The 21,467-nt window shown below is 45.0% G+C and overlaps 3 protein-coding genes across 3 annotated transcripts; 1 reads left to right on the forward strand and 2 right to left on the reverse strand.

Annotated features, from left to right (window-relative positions):
• Nucleotides 1-141: 141 nt before the first annotated feature.
• LOC114353481 (uncharacterized) lies at nt 142-4,003 on the reverse strand. Its single transcript, XM_028305509.1, has 4 exons — nt 4,000-4,003; nt 3,266-3,467; nt 1,039-1,177; nt 142-561 (listed from the first exon to the last, which is right to left on the reverse strand). The coding sequence occupies exons 1-4, from the start codon at nt 4,001-4,003 to the stop codon at nt 244-246; spliced, it is 663 nt and encodes a 220-aa protein (XP_028161310.1). The 3' UTR covers nt 142-243.
• A 178-nt stretch (nt 4,004-4,181) lies between these two features.
• Nucleotides 4,182-10,226, forward strand: LOC114353477 (kelch domain-containing protein 4-like). Its single transcript, XM_028305505.1, has 6 exons — nt 4,182-4,325; nt 6,278-6,493; nt 6,954-7,030; nt 7,349-7,452; nt 8,143-8,355; nt 9,986-10,226. Exons 1-6 carry the CDS (start codon nt 4,305-4,307, stop codon nt 10,120-10,122), a joined length of 768 nt encoding a protein of 255 aa, XP_028161306.1. The 5' UTR covers nt 4,182-4,304; the 3' UTR covers nt 10,123-10,226.
• A 1,196-nt stretch (nt 10,227-11,422) lies between these two features.
• LOC114353482 (uncharacterized) lies at nt 11,423-20,041 on the reverse strand. The gene is made up of 6 exons (XM_028305510.1): nt 19,875-20,041; nt 18,856-19,458; nt 18,347-18,503; nt 17,661-17,839; nt 15,487-15,603; nt 11,423-15,122 (listed from the first exon to the last, which is right to left on the reverse strand). The coding sequence occupies exons 2-6, from the start codon at nt 19,406-19,408 to the stop codon at nt 14,815-14,817; spliced, it is 1,314 nt and encodes a 437-aa protein (XP_028161311.1). The 5' UTR covers nt 19,409-19,458; nt 19,875-20,041; the 3' UTR covers nt 11,423-14,814.
• Nucleotides 20,042-21,467: the final 1,426 nt, after the last annotated feature.

Consider the following 21,467-nt stretch of genomic DNA (forward strand, 5'->3'; position numbering starts at 1 on the left):
TTTCTATTGACGTTCATAAGTGCCACTTGTGGTCTAAACTGAATAAATATTTTTGATTTTGATTTTGATTTTGATCACGCTAGGATCTGATAGTCCAGTATTCATCATCATCATTTTAGTCACAGGACGTCCACTGCTGAACATAGGCCTCCTCCCCCAATGATTTCCACATCGCCCGGTAGTCTATCTTTATAATCACCCAAAAGATCACATGCAATTAATTGGTTTTACACTCTACACTCTTTACACTCGAAACTTACCTATAACGAGGGTAGTCAGCACGTCTCCCACGTACAAGCTACCCTCCGCCTCCCTCAATCTCTCGCAACAGTCCACATAAAGCAGCGCTAACGCCGACACCCGCTCTATCGTCCTCGGGCACTGTAACTCGCGCGCTTTCGCATCTCTCTCATCCCCGCTCTGGGAAGCTGTTGTGACATCTTTAACGCTATCATGCGAGCGTCGGAAGCGGGAATGTATGGCGCCCGCTGTGAGAGGGGGCAGCGTGCACAGGGCGGACCACAGGGACGGCCCTAGCGCCGGGATGGGGGCGCGCCCGCACTGGGGACAGTTTGCAAAATACACGACTACCCGCACACATTGACAAAGCATCAACAATGGCACAATTATTTTAACATTGAGTTGGTTTCGACTGCTACACAGACACCCGATAATTTTGCATGCAAATTCACGAGTGAGTACAAATTACAACACAGAAGAAAGTAGCACGTAAGTTAAATTTACGGTTCATCCATCTACAACACTGACATTTTAATTTATGATGCGACGGTCAGCTTCACAAAATGTCACAAGCAGTCTTAACACAACAATTTGGCTTTATTCAGAGTTGAGGCGCGAGCGTTTCAATGTATCGTAAAGTTTATTTTATTAGCGTCTGTTAGGTGACTGGTGATGATTCAAAGCCCGGAACACACCAAAACCCAAGGGCCCGCGCTTCCACTCTGAATGAGGCATGGAAGAAAATGGCACAATAAGCAGTCTTAAAACAACTTAAATGCAACGTCCGAGGGTACTCACAATAACGAACATAGCAGCGGGCGCAGCAACAAGCGACGCGACGTAACTACCCGCCAGCGCCGCCAGCGCCGCGCCCGCGTCGCTACACGCGCTTAAAGACAGCCATGCACAAGGTGCGCCTACGCACGACACCAGCGCTCTGAGGAAAAAGTACCAATGGGTAGTAAAGATACAGTATGAGCGCTTTCACATTTAGGCGATTTAGCAGTGCGACAAACACGCGACAAACGCGCTGCCGAAAATTTCATACTATGTGACAGCGGATGCATGCCTTCACATTATGGTGCGTCCAAATTGACCATGTCTTTCGCAGCTCTGTCTGTACGTGGATTAAAAGACAGAAGCCACTGACCCCTTAATCAGCCTGGAATCCACTCCAGCATCAGCTAAGACCCCCGCGACCAATTTATCGCGCTCACGGCGCCTCAGCAAGAACTTAAAGCAGTGCTAGCAGGTATGAGAGGTAATCTAAAGACAGTGCGTGGAATAACAGGAGCGACTGACCCCACAATCAGTCTCGAATCCACCCCAGCATCAGCTAAGACCCCTGCTCTAACCGCAGCAAGCGCCGGCGCCACTATATGCGCAAGGGCCGCGCTGATGGCGCCCCAACAGGCAATACACGCAGCATAGCAATAAGTATGAGAGGTATTCCATCTTTAGCGACTCTATACGAGGTATAAAAGTAGCCACTGACCCCATAATCAGTCTCGAATCCACCCCAGCATCAGCTAAGACCCCTGCTGTAACCGCAGCAAGCGCCGGCGCCACTATATGCGCGTGCGCAGCGCTCACGGCGCCCCAGCGGGCAGTAATTAAACACAGAAGAGCAGTAAGTATGTGAGGTACTCTGTCTTCAGAAGCTCTGTACTTACAAAGATGAGTCAAAGAAGAAGTCATAATCAGCCACTAGTTGCCAAAGATGATTCAGTTGCTTCTTGCGCTGCTTCTTCTCAACACTCGCCCATTTATTGTCCCGAAGCAATAGTAGGACTAAAGTGGGTATAATGAGACGTGTAGTAGCGCTTTTTAAAAGCCTAGAAGCAAATCACTCTACCAATTACCCCATAATCAGTCTCGAATCCACTCCAGCATCAGCTAAGACCCCTGCGGTCACCGCAGCAAGCGCCGGCGCCACTATATGCGCGTAGGCCGCGCTGATGGCGCCCCAGTGGGCAATACACGAACCATAGCAGTAAATGTGAGAAGTACTCTGTCTTTAGCGGCTAAGCGGAGATGTGTTTAGGTTCCCTGCTGCCTTCTACCCGCGTCTCGCACATCCAAAAGGATCATTTCAGCTGCTTTTGTGAAAACCATGCCTTTAGCGACTATCTACGTGAATGAAGCATAAAGTTAATATTCCTCTTTATGGAATAAAGAGAAGGAACAACAGCTGTGTTGATTAAGAGAAGACACTGACCCCATAATCAGCCTGGAATCCACTCCAGCATCAGCTAAAACCCCTGCGGTAACCGCAGCAAGCGCCGGCGCCACTATATGAGCATGGGCCGCGCTCACGGCGCCCCAGCGCGCTTAGAACTACAACGTAGCTGCAAGGATGAGGGGTACTGTGTCTTCAGAAGCTCTGTACTTACAAAGAAGAAGTCATAATCAGCCACTAGTTGCCAAAGATGATTCAGTTGCTTCTTGCGCTGCTTCTTCTCCACTCCACTGACCCCATAATCAGTCTCGAATCCACTCCAGCATCAGCTAAAACCCCTGCTGTAACCGCAGCGAGAATCGGCGCCACTATATGCGCGTGGGCCGCGCTGATGGCGCCCCAACAGGCAATACACGCAGCATAGCAGTAAATATGCGAGCTACTACATCTTTTAGTGGCTCTATACGAGGTATAAAAGTAGCCACTGACCCCATAATTAGTCTCGAATCCACCCCAGCATCAGCTAAGACCCCAGCTGTAACCGCAGCGAGCGCCGGCGCCACTATATGAGCATGGGCCGCGCTCACGGCGCCCCAGCGCGCTTAGAACTACAACGTAGCTGCAAGGATGAGGGGTACTGTGTCTTCAGAAGCTCTGTACTTACAAAGAAGAAGTCATAATCAGCCACTAGTTGCCAAAGATGATTCAGTTGCTTCTTGCGCTGCTTCTTCTCAACACTCGCCCATTTATTGTCCCGAAACAATAGTAGGTAGGACTAAAGCGGGTATACTGAGACGTGTAGTAGCGCTTTTTAAAAGCCTAGAAGCAAATCACTCTACCACTGACCCCATAATCAGTCTCGAATCCACTCCAGCATCAGCTAAGACCCCTGCTGTGACTGCAGCAAGCGCCGGCGCCACTATATGCGCATGGGCCGCGCTGATGGCGCCCCAACGCGCGGCCTGACGAGGCGCCGTCGCGCGGCGCCCCGCGCAGAAATACACGCAGCATAATGGCAGGTAGGAGAGGTATTCCGTCTTTAGCGGACCTGTATGAGAAATAGGAATATGTAGAAAGCTTATGCACGATCGTGCGGTAGCAGTCTTCAAAACGACCGCGCACGTGCGTGCTTGAACGTCTAAATAAATAAGATTTTTTTCAATATTTTGAGTAGGGTCAGGGAGGCAACAGTGACTCACTTTTTTTTCGAAGCTTAATAAAAATAGTATTAGAGGCCGGTAGATCTATTCTCATAAATAAAACACTGGATACTTAACTTTTACAGTATATTGCCTTATTTTAGATACAATTCATCACTTAGCACAAAAGCGCGCGGAGTCGTCTCCGCGCGTCCCTCTATTCTGACGTTTGATGCTCGTGTGACATTGACGTATTGTCAATGTCACTATGACAGCATCTCATTGGCTATAACGATACCGCTATTTTAACGTTTTATATTTTTCACAATTAACAATAGATATCGCTTTAATATTGGCCTAAAATTTGCTCACATTTTAGATACACTATTGAACTGTAACTGAGCACTCATGATTCTACATTATTTACTACTTANAAGCTACCCATCCTTATCGCTCGCGCGTAATCATATTTCTGTCGCGCTCGCACACTCACTGCGGCCGCCCGTCGCACATTCGCGGCAGCAATATAATTACGCTCGAGCGATAAGGATGGGTATCTTGGGGTCATTGGACGAAATTCTACGCGCTCGGCGACCGGACTTTACAGCTTCCTATAGGGCGGTCACAATGAGGACGGCCGCGAGTGCCGCTACTTCGACGACTTATATGCGTTCTGTCTGGACACAAGAGTATGGAGCCGCGTCAATGTGGCCGGCAGAGGACCGTGTGCGCGCTCGGCGTGTCTCATGCTGCCTGGCGCTGATAGTGTGAGTATGATACATTACTAAAGTCCGGTCGCCGAGCACGTAGAATTTCGTCCAATGACCCCAAGCTACCCATCCTTATCGCTGGCGCATAATCATATTTCTGTCGCGCTCGCACACTCACTGCGGCCGCCCGTCGCACATTCGCTGCAGCAATATAATGAGGGCTATCGTTTTCATACTTAACAGTTGGCACCCCTGGCGATTGACAGGACCTTACTCTACAGTGGCGCCATCTTGATGAGTGCAAATGCGATAGTCCTCCTACCACTTACGCGCTCACCAGTGGTGCCACTGTCTTCGCTACTAGCAAGTGACAGGACAGGACCTTACTCTACCTACAGTGGCGCTAACTGGTGAGCGCTAAAACGATAGCCCTCATTACGCTCGATAGCTTGGTCATTGGACGAAATTCTACGTGTTCGGTGACCGGACTTTACAGCTTACTATAGGGCGGTTACCATGACGACGGCGCGAGTACCGCTACTTCGACGATTTATATGCGTTCTGTCTGGACACGAGAGTATGGAGCCGCGTCAATGTGGCCGGGAGAGGACCGTGCGCACGCTCGGCGTGTCTCATGCTGCCTGGCGCTGATAGTGTGAGTATGATACATTTCTAAAGTCCGGTCGCCGAGCACGTAGAATTTCGTCCAATGACCCCAAGCTACCCATCCTTATCGTTCGCGCGTAATCATATTTCTGTCGCGCTCGCACACTCACTGCGGCCGCCCGTCGCACATTCGCTGCAGCAATATAATTACGCTCGAGCGATAAGGATGGGTTGCTTGGGGTCATTGGACGAAATTCTACGGGCTCGGCGACCGGACTTTACAGCTCACTATAGGGCGGTTACCATGACGACGGTGCGAGTGCCGCTACTTCGACGACTTATATGCGTTCTGTCTGGACACAAGAGTATGGAGCCGCGTCAATGTGGCCGGGAGAGGGCCGTGTGCGCGCTCGGCGTGTCTCATGCTGCCTGGCGCTGATAGTGTGAGTATGATACATTACTACAGCTCATAACATGTCGGAAGGTCTCACTATAGCACATACTAAGGCGGTTGATTTTGGTTACCATGACGACGGCCGCGAGTGCCGCTACTTCGAGGACCGTGCCTGGGGCTGATACGGGACCATTCCCATCTCTCGTTCCCACCACTGCAACTCCTGTGTAGCCAGGAACTACAGCTTGACCGCCATAAAAACCCAACCAATGAAGGTCAAGTTGGGGCTGATAGTGTGAGTATGGTACATTATTATAGCCTACAATAAGATGGTCACTATGTATTAAGGACTTATATTGCACATAATAAGGCGGTTACCATGACGACGGCCGCGAGTGCCGCTACTTCGACGATTTATATGCTTTCTGTCTGGACACGAGAGTATGGAGCCGCGTCTCTGTGGCCGGCAGAGCGCGTGTCTCATGCTGCCTGGCGCTGATAGTGTGAGTATAATACCATTACTAAAGTCCGGTCGCCGAGCACGTAGAATTTCGTCCAATGACGTATTTACAAGCTTTATTTATCCCATACGTTTGTCGTCTAAAATCATTGATAAGATTTTATCACGCATCCTAGCCCGGCTACACGTCCTTTCTGATGAGGGACAAGGAAACCTTTTTGGTTTCGAATTTCGATGTCCCACTGACAACTCATATAATCCCTCTGTCTACCAGTGGGAAGATTTTACCACTGGCAGGCATCGGAAATGGACGAAATATTTGTATATTAATTTTGTGATATTGACTGTGTTTTATAATGTATTTAGTTAAATTAGCCTAGCTAACAATCATCATCATCATCTCAGCCATAGGACGTCCACTGCTGAACATGCTTTCCATGTTGCCCGGTTGGTAGCGGCCTGCGTTCAGCGCCTTCGTCGTCGTCATGATGTCGTCGGTCCACCTTGTGGCACAGTGTGTAGCTAACAATACTCCTTTGTAATCCCCAGCTAATAATCTACGGCGGCTTCTCCCGAGTCAAAGAAGGTCGCACGGAGCGCACTCACACGCACACGGAGTTATTCCGATTGGCCCCCAAGAGTGGGGGCGGCGGCTACACGTGGCGCTCGCTGACGGGGGGGCCGCTGGCACCGCCGGCTAGAGCGGGACAAGCGGCTGCTGTTAACGCACATAGTGGGAGGGCTTATGTCTTTGGAGGAGTCAGTGTGAGTATCATGTTCTAGTTTTCATATTTTTTAGCTATAGACTACAAGGATGACTGTAGGGAAAAAACAAGTTTGATTTAGGACTGATTTTTCAATCGTCGAATCACTTTTAACTGAAGAATATGTATGTTTGGCACATTGACAATTTCAGTATGTGAATGTATTTGACAAGTTTATTCTTCAGTTAAAAGATATCCGACGATTGAAAAAACAACTCTTATTTAGTTAACTTAATGAAAATTGACAGAGATAAGCACACCAAAGCTGTGGAAATGGAAGCCAGTGTCGTCACTACGTAGTAAAAGTGTAGCACGATGTGACGCACATTATCAAATAAAAAAATTAATGTGAAGGAATTTTATTTGACAAAATGTAAACAATAGCCAAGCAGAACTAATACCCAGCTCTAAAGTTACAATTTAAAATGTTATAAATAAATAAATTAATTATGTTACTTTAGGACGTAGAAGAAACAGAAGAAGAGCTTCGCGGTGAAATGAGTGACGAGCTGCTCATGCTAGACCTTGAAAGCGGCAAGTGGCACAGCGTCACGCTACGGACCGAAAAGCAAGCCGCGCCCGCGTCAAGCTCGCAGGAACAAGGCGCGGAGACTGTTGAAGAGGCGAAAGAAATTGTCACTGGTAAGTAACTATACATTTATCATTTCAGCTAAAAGACGTCCCCTGCTAGATAAGTCTCCCCAAGGATTTACATAAAAAACGGTCATACGCTGCCCGCGATCGTCGGTCTACAGTCGGTTTTCCGTCCCTGGTCGCCACTCGAGAACTTTTTTGCCCCAATGGCTAACGGTCTACGACCTATAGTGGGTTGATAGCTAGACATTGCAAGCGGCAAGTGGCACAGCGTCACGCTACGGACCGAAAAGCAAGCCGCGTCAGCGTCAAGCTCGCAGGATCAAGGCGCAGAGACTGTGGAAGAGACGAAGGAAATTGTCACTGGTAGGTATAGTGCTACAACCAGGCCTGTTCATCTCCGCGAGTTTGCATCGAAAACAAAACACGCGCGACTACCCCGCCTGAAATACCTAATCGACAGGACAATCACGAGCGAGTATTGACTCACGACGTATTCTTCACTCATTTGCATTGTAAAGACAATAAACAATATATAAAAACGGTTTTTTGACTGCCTGAATAATATTAGAAACACAAAATATAATTCATGTTTATTCATGTATTTCCTCCGCCATTTTCCGCAGTTTGGCACCTCACGTCACACATCATTTTACCGAAGTCAGCGCTATGGCTTCGGCGCAGTACCGATCACTGACGTTTGTCAACAAAATGGTGCTCGACTCTTGAGACAAGCTAAATTACACCATATTGTTAACGACATTGAGCATACATTTTTTTAAATACCTTCGCGAAGAAAATCTTCTGTACGAAGTACTTATATTATTCTGTGCTACAACCTTCATGATCCCTCAAGGATTTCCACAATGATCGGTCCTGCGCTGCCCACACTACGAATAGTGAATACTACGAATTCGATCCGGTTTGAACCCCCTTGATCTTGAACCTTCTGCTTAAGGTGAAACCTTTTTTATAGATAGATGGATCAATAACTTTTTTGCTTTAAATATTTTTTCTTTTATTTACTAATTTCAATATAGTACATTTCCATTCCAGTGGTAACAGACGAGGTGTTCACGATGAAGTTAGGCGGTGCGCCCGCGCCGACCAACGCCGCTGATGACGTCACCGTCGCAGTCAAAACTAAGACGGGTCCTTCAGCACGAATGTCGGCCATGATGGCAGTTCAGAGATCCACCCTGTATCTGTATGGAGGCGTGCTAGAGAAGGACGACAAGCAGTTCTACCTTGGAGATATGTACAGCTTAGGTAAGTAACCTCATGACGTCATATTTCTGTCAAAAATTAGACCGAGCCCTTGGTTCAAATGTTGGCCATGACAGCTGCAAAGGTCCACTCTGTATGGAGGCATATTAGAAGGACGATAAGCAGTTTTACCTCAGCGATATGTACAACATAGGTGAGTGTGATGACGTCACCGTCGCAGTCAAAACAAAGACGGGTCCTTTAGCTCGAATGTCGGCTATGATGGCGGTACAGAGGTCCACTCTGTATTTGTATGGCGGCGTGCTAGAGAAGGACGACAAGCAGTTCTACCTCGGTGATATGTACAGCTTTGGTGAGTTACTTGATGACGTCATAAACACGGTGGTTGGGCGGTAGTCCCGCGTCGTATGTACCACGCCGCTGATGACGTCACCGTCGCAGTCAAAACAAAGACGGGTCCTTCAGCACGAATGTCGGCCATGATGGCAGTACAGAGGTCCACTCTGTATTTGTATGGCGGCGTGCTAGAGAAGGACGACAAGCAGTTCTACCTTGGAGATATGTACAGCTTAGGTAAGTAACTTGATGACGTCATCATTTTTGTTAAAATAAGACCAAATGCTCGGCGCAGTTTATCGGCCATGATGTCAGCAGAGGTCGTAGAACTGACGGCCGCTGGGGCAGGAAAGTTCTTGAGTGGCGAACACGAGCCAGAAGACGTAGCGTGGGCAGTCCTCCCACTAGGTGGACCGACGATCTGGTGAAGGTCGCGGGAGGCGCCTGGATGCGAGCGGCGCAGGACCGGTCTTTGTGGAAATCCTTGGGGGAGGCCTTTGTCCAGCAGTGGACGTCTTTCGGCTGAAACGAACGAACGATGGCAGCAGAGATCTACTTTGTATGGAGGCATATTAGAAGGACGATAAGCAGTTCTACCTCGGTGATATGTACAGCTTAGGTAAGTAACTTGATGACGTCACAGTTTCTGTTGAAATAGAATTTGGTCCGGTGGTTAGTACGAGACTATTCCCACCTCTCGTTCCCACCGCTGCAACTCCTGTGTAGCCTGGATCTACAGCTCGACCGCCATAAAAAACCCATCCAATGAAGGTCAGGTCCGGTGTTTAGTGTGTCCTTTATGATTGCAGCCGAGGTCTGCTCTGTTCTCTGTATCAGTATTGGTGTGTTATAAGTTATAAAGACGACCAGTAATTTGACCTTGGTGATATAAACAGCTTAGTTGGGTCACTTGATGACGTCAACTTTTAACACGTGTCAGAAAGGGACGCTCAAGAATAAATGTATGTAGGTAATAAATCACGATACACGGCTTAGCCGTCATTCTATTCACAGTGCGGATCGCCCGTCGCACTCGCACGTTCTAGCTTCACCCATGCAATGTGTTCTTACAAAAGAATAACAGCATCTACTGAGGGCTGAGTTTGAGTTTTTTTGTGAGCGCGTCAAAAAATGACATTAAATGTATGACGGATTGTAACAGCGCCCTTAGCGGGAAACTATCAAAAACTACAATTTTCATACATTTTTTAAACGCGCTAAGTGAGAAACTCACATTCAGCCCACTGGTTTCGTTCTTGATCCATCTGGAAATCATTGGGGAAATCCTTATGTTCTTGTGACTGAAATAATGATGATGAAACCGTTAATTCCACAGATCTGCACAAACTAAACGAATGGAAGACCATAATCGAGCAGCCTTCACTGCCCGACTGGCTCGGCTCCGATTCTGAAGAGTACGAGACCGATTCGGAAGAAGATTCTGAAGACAACGACGAAAGCGACGATGAGTGAGTGCAAATGTAGACTTTATGTTGTTTAAGAGTAAGTGCTATTTTATTTGTTACTGTTCAAGAAATATTCCGCTAAAAGCGGTAAGTTAGAAAACCACAGATTAAAATATCACATGGAGTACGGTTGAAGTTTCGCTAGAATATATCTGAAAATTATGATTTATTGTAGTCAAATTACTTGCGTTCAATTGGTTCTACATAATTTTCATTATGAACCTTACTGTGTTTAAGATATAGTGCTGTTTCACTTACAAACTTGTAATGTTAATTTCTGATACAAAATACTGAGGGTAGCTGTCCTTGTAATTGTCTATTTGTCTATCAAATGATGTATGAAATATGTGATACAGAAACGTCATGTTTAAGGTAAGTGTACATAGAATTTATATACTTATTACGTAAAGAATATAAAATCGAATTTATAATTATGTTTTATTTTATTACTTTCCTCTTTATTATTATAACTCAGGTTTTATTATATTGTATTAAAAGATAAATGAAACAACAAAATACATGTTATTTTTTTATTTATGTACACAAATTTATACCTACATAATATATCTTTATAAAAATTTAGTTAGTCTACCGAACGTTACACTCTATTGCTCTGAATAAATCAATTTTGCCTCAAAACGTTCCAAAACTTTAGATTTGCACAATTTATTTGGTAATTGTAATAATATACTAAAGATTATAAAACATTACATGAGCTTTTGAGTAGTATACAAATACATTATAAAAATCATTATACAGCAACATTAATGAAAAAGTATATTTTGATATCTACAAGCTGTTATAAGGGCATCACCACACAAATGATTACAGTAGAACTGCCAATAAACTTACGAAATCGAACTGTGAAACGTATAAAGCACTATTCACTTGAAAATCAACCATCTTTATTTACTTTTATACAGTTAAAAAATCCAAATATCCAAGGAAGAATGTATTAGGAAGTGGCAACACTGCACTAAAAATCAACAAAGCTCTTGTAAGTTTTCATTGGATAATTCTACAGTATTTGGAAGTATACATTGCATCAAGGCCATCGTCACAAGAACTGGGGAAAACATACGCCGTTATATCATGCGACACAGCACCTCTAACCCAACACATCTGACTGACTAGATTTTCCCCAAGAAACTTGTCACGTGATAGCTCAAACTTGTGAATTGCCATTGCAAAAAATATCGAATAAACAGTAACTAAGAAATGAGAAGTACATTAAGAACAGATTTTATTTTTAAGTTTTAAAACGGGTAATTTAAAAGCACAATAATAATAATTTCAGACCAGATTACTAAATAATATAGCAATAAAACTTCGTATACACTGTGGCACTATCTGAGACACGTTACCTCAAGTATCGTGCAACTTCGGGCGATAAGTTTGGAAACGTCCATATGTAAAAAAATACATGACATAAAATTGCCGTCAGACAACGCCTACAATGAATACCAGGCTTTACAAACTATCCTGCATTAAATAACGATATATTCGACGTTCATTATCTCATATTCAAACCGTACTGTGAAATCGTGGCAGTGATTCAACTATTTACCCTGTCAAACTACAAACCGTATAAAAACTACATTCCATAGTAACGTTTAATGCATTGGATATATAATCGGCTTATATAATCATAAATAACAACTTCGTCTATGCCCCATAATATTGGTAAAATATGTTCTAACATTCTCTTACGAGTAAACCATGTATCAAAAACAAAAAATATCGCAAATGAAGCTAAGTCTTCTTTTCTAAATTTGTTAAACAAGCTAAATAATATTTACAACGTCCAAATCCATTAATTTTTTTAATTTATTTTGAAACATCAAAATTCCATCAAATATATAAAAATAAAAGCACGATCCTACACACTGATCCAGTATACATAGTTATTTGACTATATACATTCAATGATACAGCTTTCAAATATTCTAATTCTTGTGCTCGATTTGAAACGAAGGACACAATAAATATTTTCAAGTTGCACATTCTGTGACACCAATCTCTAAATTGAACCCAACTATGATCATGATCAATATAGGGTATATTTCCTATCACCACATACTTAAATTACGTTCAAATGAAACGTGTCACAGAATGTACAATCGTGTATTGTTTATGTACGTATACATACATACCCTAAAGTAGATGGCACATCGCACTGATAAAATTGTTTGGTCCCCGTAGCTCGCACGATTATTATTGCAAGCATGTGAGTCATACATAAATTAAGTCAGCAACATCGTATTTCATACATAACTTCAATATACTTTTATATTACTTAGCTCGTGTCCCTTTAACAGAACGCATGTACGGAACTCGCCCCGCAAGTGTGAACATAACTTTAGAAATAGGGATGTCGCTGTCTTACTCTATGACTCGATTTATTCTACCTTTTGCCAAATTTGTTCTATAAATAGTGCTAAGGTATATCTTTAATATGACCATGATTTGATATAGGTACTCAGTGCATAATCTACGGGCCTAGAAAACTATTTAGTCCTGAATCCCACTGGAAAAATATCAAGTTATCTTATTGTGCGCGTATTTATGCATATTTGCATTATAACTTGATCTGACTATAACATCTATACGCAACTATACTAGCACTTAGTGACTGTACATATTTTCATTTCTTACAGATTTCACACTATTTCCGAATTATAGCCGAATACAAACATGACCACTCCATCCTAGTTTGACGAGACCGTAAACAAAGTGAAGTCCTACCAAGACCTTATAGCCTACAGGTTTTGTAATTTTCAAAGTACGATATGTAATCGCCAAAGAATCTGATTGGTCATTGATTGATTTCTCAAAAAATCTGCTGGCAACAAGATCTTGGTGCTAAATACTTCCATTGAGTGTTCCATTAGTTGATTTATAATGTGATTTTGCCATGAACTCTGATTGACTAGTCAAAACAAGAGTGCCTAAAACGTACTTGACTATAACACAAATAAACAAAAGATCCAATTCTGAGATTTTCACTAAACTCTCAATATTATAATCAACTTCTGTACGTTGTGTATTCGTTTACTTATAATTAAAAGTTTAGGCGTTAGAAAAAACCTCAAAATGGAGCCCAATTCTTTACACAACATATCTACTTCATGGCAAACCATTACGTACACTGGGTATAACAATATTCTGAATGAGTGACTACACAGCACCCGGCGTGTTAAACTAACTTTATGTCTCCAAGCTAACTGCAATACAATGATCACAAGATCTTTTCTTTAGTGCGTTAAGGACCGTTACGTGTAAAAAAAGATATGATGGTCGTGTTCCTATAGTGTGATTTAAAATTACGACTTAAAATCGTAGTCATACTACTTACGATGAGTTTCAAGATTTTTGTCAGTATTTAATTTTGATCAGTATTAAAGTTAGCCTGGAGCACATAGCTTAACCAATAATATAAAATAGAATAATGTTCTCTAAAACAATATTAAACTAGCAAAGTAAAGCTGAAGCCAAATTTGTTTTTATAAATAACAAGTGCTACCGAAGGGCGATTAGAACGAATTAAAGCAAATATGGCCGCCGGATTATTTAGATAAATACATAGAAAGCACCGATTTAATCAATTAAATAAGTTAATATAAAATACTCGATATCCGATCCGGCATTTAGTTTTGTTATAAATTATAATTGATCAAGAAATCGCCCAATCGTTAAACATAATAATAAACTAAAAGCATTATTATTACATAGTATTACATCAGTCGATTAAAAATTAGACGATAACCTAACTCGAAAAAATAGCTATAAATTTTTAAACAAACCATGTATTTGAAAGCAAATCAGTCTCTTAAGTTTAAGCGCTATGTCTAATTTTATGTACATTTATTTATTTATAAACATTCAATGCGATCTTAGGTGACATCACGACGATAACGTTTAGAGACAAGCTTTCAAAGAAATAAAAATATTTCTTGAAAATAAAATTAGTGTGACATCACTCGCAGACACCGTATAAAACGCACATACATCATACATACCCACGAAAGATTAACGTAAATTCACTATCTAATTTAATTATATTTTACAATTATTTACAAAAGGAAAAGATCATTAAAATTTAATAAATACGTAAATTTGGCTGATTGATAATTTTTCTTGTAACAACAACGTTGCCGATCACAAAAATAAGTCCAATGTTATTGTCGTCCACGTGTATGGTAAAATAACTTAATCACTTCACCGAAACATTAATTTGTTGATAGTTCGTCCAGTTCCGAAGTCACTCAACTATATCACAGTGGCGCGGCTTGTCCGGGCTCTGACTAGGCTAACTACAACGCTACGTCGTTTGTACGGAGATTTCGAGCCAAAAATCGTGTTTGAATATGTGGAGTAATCTTCCATTTTCTCTTTTGATTTCAATTTATATCTAGCTAGTGCAATAGACTAGTTCGATCATCTTTATGACTTCAATCATCAGATACCTTGACTATAAAAGTGTATCTTTCAATATTTGATGCGTCCAACATAAGAGAAATTACTCTTATTACATCGTCTTAGATACTAAATCGTCATTATCTACTGGAGCTAGTCTGACGTATTTCTTTTTTGCGATTAAAGGCCTTTTTCCAAACAGCTTTTATCGATCCTTTGCTATCAAACGTTTGATAAATGTTTAAATCCGATCACTCCACATAACTCCGTACACCGTAGTCCTTTAGAACAGATCCGTCACTATCGACCCGAACCACGCGCAAACAACCGGCAGAGCATACGTGAACAGCGCTTGCCTTAGCGACGGTCGGTCTGCGGAACCGGCCACGGGCTCGTCCCGTGCCGGCACCGGCGCCGGACCGGCGGCGTCCGGCGCCGGCGGCTCCTCGGCTCGACCGCGGATGTTGACGTTGCTGTTTGGAGGCGAATCGACCACGCCGGGCACGAAAGGCGCTTCTGGGACCGGCGCCGGGCTTTGTTCTGTTTCTGTGTCAGACGTGTCGTCGAATTCTGGTGGAATGTGACCGGAACCTGGAAGAGAAATTATTGGTTAGTATGGTTAAAGTTAACGCGTTCGTACGTAAGCGATAATGTAATATTTGCCGTACTCTTTGCGGGGTTTATGGCCTTTGCCAAACAATGAATTGAACCTATATTACTAGACGCGTTGATACTTTGATAGGTACTTTCTGGAGATGGCATTTAGTTCGTTGAATTTGAAGCATCACATTAAAGCATAGACCACTGAGGCTTTAAGCGATTCTTTGTGTCGCCACGCCCCCTTGACCACGGTACCGCCCCTAATGCCTTTTGCACGTAATCTCAATCTTACCACATCGGACTTAAGACTCATATTCCAACAGTAAACCACACACAACCATCGCTATCAGCTTACCTGGCTCAGGGTACTCGAAGTCGTCGTCGCCACCGTCGTCGTCGTCCTCGCGGTCGCCAGAGCCCGAACCCGAGCCGTCCAAGAAGTCCTGCCGCGGCTGTGATAGCTGTGGACTGTCTGTGGGCAGAAGAGACATTGACGGTGTTAGGATATTGAAAAAGCTTTTTCATTAAATATGTGTGTGTTAAAAAAAGTTGTGTGGTCCACACAGTCACACAGGGAGGAATAAGATCAACCCCACTCCGCCCGTGTTAATTGAGGGGCAAATATGCGAGCATCAGGCCTCTCTAACTTGGCAGGGCAAGCTATTTCTGGGACGTGTAATATGTGCATCTGAAAAAGGGCCCACATTGTAAGTAATAAAGTAGAGCAAATTAAGTAAAAACGGCGGGACAAATGGTGGTGACTAAATGTCCGGATGATGATGAGTACTCACCAGTATCCCTCCACTGCACCTCCACCCAATTATAATCGTCTTTCATATGCGCAGTCAGCGCTCGCAAGCGTTCAGTCTATTTACTATTATAGGCTATGATGATATGTCTACTCACCAGTATCCCTCCACTGCACCTCGACGCCATTGTACACGTCTTTCATGCATATGACTGCGCATGCAGTCAGCGCTCGCAAGCGCCTGCTATTGGCACTAAGCAGACTGCTATAGGATGACGCAGTTGTTACCACTCACCAGTATCCCTCCACTGCACCTCCACGCCATTGCCTCGGTCGCCGGCCGCCAGCTAGGCTAATGATATTGACAATGACGATGATATCGATGTGTGTCTTACCAGTATCTTTCCATTGCACCTCGACGCCATTGTATGCATCTTTCATATGCGCAGTCAGCGCTCGGTATGCGTACGCGCGCCAGCCGCCAGCACCGCGAGGATTACTAATGATGATGATGTGTACTTTATGTACTCACCAGTATCCCTCCACTGCACCTCCACGCCATTGTACGCATCTTTCATATGCGCGGTGAGCGCTCGCAAGCGCTCGGTCTCGCGCCGCCGGCCGCCAGCGCCGCGAGGATTACTAATGATGATGATGTGTACGTTATGTACTCACCAGTATCCCTCCACTGCACCTCCACGCCAATGTACGCGTCCTTCATATGCGTGGTCAGCGCTCGCAAGCGCTCGGCTCCGCCGGCCGCCAGCGCCATGTGGGCTAAGATGTTATCTACTCATCAGTATTATGCACTCACCAGTATCCCTCCACTGCACCTCCACCCCATTGTAAGCATCTTTCATATGCGCGGTCAGCGCTCGCAAGCGCTCGGTCATCAGTATTATGTACTCACCAGTATCCCTCCACTGCACCTCCACCCCATTGTAAGCGTCTTTCATATGCGCGGTCAGCGCTCGCAAGCGCTCGGTCATCAGTATTATGTACTCACCAGTATCCCTCCACTGCACCTCCACGCCATTGTAAGCGTCTTTCATATGCGCGGTCAGCGCTCGCAAGCGCTCGGTCATCAGTATTATGTACTCACCAGTATCCCTCCACTGCACCTCCACGCCATTGTAAGCGTCTTTCATATGCGCGGTCAGCGCTCGCAAGCGCTCGGTCATCAGTATTATGTACTCACCAGTATCCCTCCACTGCACCTCCACGCCATTGTAAGCGTCTTTCATATGCGCGGTCAGCGCTCGCAAGCGCTCGGTCATCAGTATTATGTACTCACCAGTATCCCTCCACTGCACCTCCACGCCATTGTAAGCGTCTTTCATATGCGCGGTCAGCGCTCGCAAGCGCTCGGTCATCAGTATTATGTACTCACCAGTATCCCTCCACTGCACCTCCACCCCATTGTAAGCGTCTTTCATATGCGCGGTCAGCGCTCGCAAGCGCTCAGTCTGAGCACGCGCCGCCGGCCGCCAGCGCCGCGTGGGTTACTATAGGATAATGATGATGATAACAATATCTCTACTCACCAGTATCTCTCCACCCCATTGTACGCATCCTTGCGCCGCGTGGGCTACTATAGGCTAATGACAATTATAACGATGATGACGATGTGTACTCACCAGTATACCTCCACCCCATTGTACGCGTCCTTCATGTGCGCGGTCAGCGCTCGCAAGCGCTCGGTCTGAGCGCGCGCCGCCGGCCGCCAGCGCCGCGTGGTCTACTATTAAAGGCTAATGATGTGTTGATGTGTGTCTTCTTACCAGTATCCCTCCACTGCACCTCCACCCCATTGTAAGCATCTTTCATATGCGCGGTCAGCGCTCGCAAGCGCTCGGTCTGAGCGCGCGCCGCGGCCCCGCCGGCCGCCAGCGCCGCGCCGCGTACCTCCGGGTTGGACGCTAGTGCCGCTGTGCCTTCTCCTGCTGGTGCTACGCTGTAGCTGTGGAAACAGACGATTCAGAATATTAATTGAGCAGTTGACAATATTACTATTGGGACTATGTAAATAGTCCTGCCCTCCTAGACAAAATGCACTTTTTGATCAAGTCGAAAATCAAATCCGTCAACGTCATACAAAAAAAGGCGTTTCGACAACTTTTCGACTGGATTGCGATTGTAATGTGCACTTTGTCTAGGTAGAGGGAAAGAGGTGGGATTAGTTCCGTGGTCTACACATTTACGTTACGTTGGTAACAACTAACAATCCCGCGAAACCATGACAATGACACGATCAGTACACATCTCTGCATTGCTTTTCGTTTCAAATGTAGGTAAAATTTGAAGGATGTGTAGGATTTTTGGATGTTAATTAATTCTACTACCTCATTTATACCGCGTGGGAAAGTTGGAAAACTTGACTTTGTGATGCTAACGCTGGTGCATAACAAAGCGGGCAGCGGGCAGGGATACTTAACGCTAAAAAAGATGGGTATAGATAGCCCCTTACCTGCCAACAGCGCTCCCATTGAAGCAAGGTGCAGACGTGATGCTGACACTAGTACATAACAAAGCCGGCAGCTGGCTCCAGTAGCGCCGCCACGTGCGAAGGCGCGCGCGCGTCTCTCGCACTAATCGCTCCAACGCCACGCCTCCCCATTCTGAACCTGGAATGACACGTGACATTGACAGTTATATGATTATGATGACCGTAGGATTTTTTTTGAATGATGTTGAACCTTACAAAAATGTTAAGCAGCGAAAATTAGGACGAATGTAAAAAGATCAGTTTCAAGCAGTGCGAGGTCACGTTATTTTAACGAATACTATTACCTACCCTAGTTCAAATAACGTAATATGTTATAGGATCAACACGAATCTGTTCATTTATTAGCTCATTGACTAAACAAAATCTCAAAGCCTATGTCTACTTGCCCTGTGGACTCAGACAGTTGATAAGCAGAAACTCTCATCTAAGAACGGATCTTGGGACAGATATTAGTTAATGTGGAAACTCACCGTGAACATCATCGGTCTTAGCAGACGTCTTCTTCTTCTTGGAGCCCCTCTTGCCATCGAACTCAAACGTCCTGAAGTCAATTTCCGAGCCGGCCGGCGCCGGCGCCGCCTCCGGGCCCGGTTCGGCCTCCCGGCGAGTACGGTCGTGCTCCTCATACTCCTCGTACTGCTCCAAGTCAATATGCCCGCGCATGTATTGCAGAAAACGTTCCCTCAACTTGGCTTGCTCGGCCATCTCTTCCGTGGCTTTCTTGATCGCAGCGGACGACTTCAACCCAAGAAGGGACGGGTCATCGTTCAACACGCTCTCAAACGAAGCCTCCACCTCAAAATCATCCACGTCATTCGCCTTCGGATTCCAATCGAAGTCCGGTATCGATCGGACCGACCGGCGGGCCCGGTCTGGCGCGAAGAAAGGACCGGCAGCGCCGCCTCCGCCGCCGAGAACCGGTTTGCCGCAGCCTGCGAAGATCTTCTGTGAGATCTCCTGGTTGTGCTCCTGGAAACTCATGATGGCCTCCGAGATCTTGATGTCGATGGGTTCGACTACCATGGCGATGTTGAACGGGCCGAGGAGCCGGTCAGCTACCTTGTCGACGGCCTCTGCAATGACAGATATAGAGCATTAGGTAAGCAGGCAAAAAATATTCAAAATGAGCATGTTATTGTTGTTGACCCAACTAAGTAAAAGAGGTTTTGGAAAGGCTTGTAGAATGTTTCATGATAGGTCAAAAACAACTCGTCAACTAAGTATTGTTAGCTACTCGTATTCAACAGTCTGTTTATTCAGTTCAAGATTCCTATAAAGCTTTGACAGAATCCTCATTGTGTTTCATCCGCTCCTCGTGATGGCATTCTTCATCATCATCATTTCAGCCATAGGATGTCCACTGCCCAATGATTTCGGTAGCTGGCAGCATCCAGCGCCTATCAGCGAATTTAGCATTGTAACAGAAGGATCTGAGGCTGCACTCGTGACAGAAAAAAGTTTGTAAAAACAAAAGCTAAGAACCACTCACCGACATACGCATCCCACTGCTCGCCCAAATCGGCGTGTGCAGGCAGACAGCCGCGGATGACGTTGTGACAGTAGCGGCTGCAGGCTGGCGTCTCGTCGCCCGAGCAGCCGCCGCAGAAGCGCAGCCGAGCCCATGCTGTAACACACTCTGATGTCACGCCCACCTGGAAAGCAAGTTAAGGATATACGTTTTAGAACACGGCTGTATCATCATCATCAGGTCATTGTCTTCACTGCGGGATCACGTCACGCGCGACACTTTAATATACTAGAGCCAATTGGAAAATTTGGCCTACACTCCCCGCATTGCCCAGATGGGTTGGGGAAGCAGCATACAGTATAATTTTCAGTATACGGTAGTACAGGCATGACCACGCGCCGTTACAGACTTTGATGTCATGCCCACTTGTAAAATGAGGTAGGGTGTAAGTTTGAGTACACCGTGCCCAGGCTCTCACGCACTTAAGGCCGATGGGGATGGCCTCGGTTACGTGGGGCTCTTCTAGCCAGAAATACAGGGCCTCCACGAAAATATGTCCAGTCGTCCTCAAATACTTCGTGACACCTAAAATGACATCGTCCTAATCTGTCTACATGCATCGTGACACCTAAAAAGGCATCGTCTCAGGCTAAGACTTGTTTTGGAGTGAGCATCTTTGTTTTCGAGGGAAATGGTGGATCCCCTCGGGTCGTCCGCTAATAGCGCATGAACAACCCTATCCTATCCAATCCAAGGTAGATAAGTTAGTCTATAAGTTTCAGTACACCGTACTTGTGAACTGAATGTGGCAATAGTCCTGTACACTGTGCCCAGAGGTTTCCATCCTAACATGGAAAGTATGATGATCGATTTTCATTCAATGAAACCATTGATCGATTCCTTATTAAACTGACACGTATTCTGATGTCACGTCGACCTACAAGGTGTGTGATCATACCACGTATTTTTTCAGACGCCGGCGCCTCTGGCGAAGCTTTTTTTATGTGATACGAGTCAAACGAGCAGACGGATCACCTGATGGTAAGTGATTACCACACCCGCAGTCTCAGGGGCGTTACTGGTGCGCTGCCGACCTTTAAGGTGAAGATACGCTCTCTTCTTAAAAGCTTGCAGGTCGTATCCGTCCGGAAACACCGCAGACGACGACAGCTCTATTGCGGTATGTCACAAAATGTTTACAACTCGCTTTATCCCAACTAATATTATAAATGCGAAAGTAACTCTGTCTGTCTGTCTGTTACGCTTTCCCGCTTAAACCTCGCAACCGATTTTGATGAAATTTGGCATAGAGATAGTTTGAGTCCCGGGAAAGAACATAGGATAGTTTTTATCCCGGTTTTTGAAACAGGGACGCGCGCGATAAAGTTGTTTCTGTGACAGACAAAATTCCACGCGGGCGAAGCCGCGGGCGGAAAGCTAGTTTATCATGAAAAGCAAAATTATCATAGGTTGATTGTTTCTTGACCCTTCTTGATTATTGTTCACCCAACCTTGATTGTTTCTCTCCATCTGAGTACAATAATCTTTACTCTTATAAAATTTATTTATTCGGCCACTCGTCAATAAATCTGTAACCGGTTTCGGCGGCTTTGT

The sequence above is a fragment of the Ostrinia furnacalis genome, unplaced genomic scaffold (assembly GCF_004193835.3).
Source record: "Ostrinia furnacalis isolate ACB-3 unplaced genomic scaffold, ASM419383v2 OfSCF1700, whole genome shotgun sequence".
NCBI lineage: Eukaryota > Metazoa > Arthropoda > Insecta > Lepidoptera > Crambidae > Ostrinia > Ostrinia furnacalis.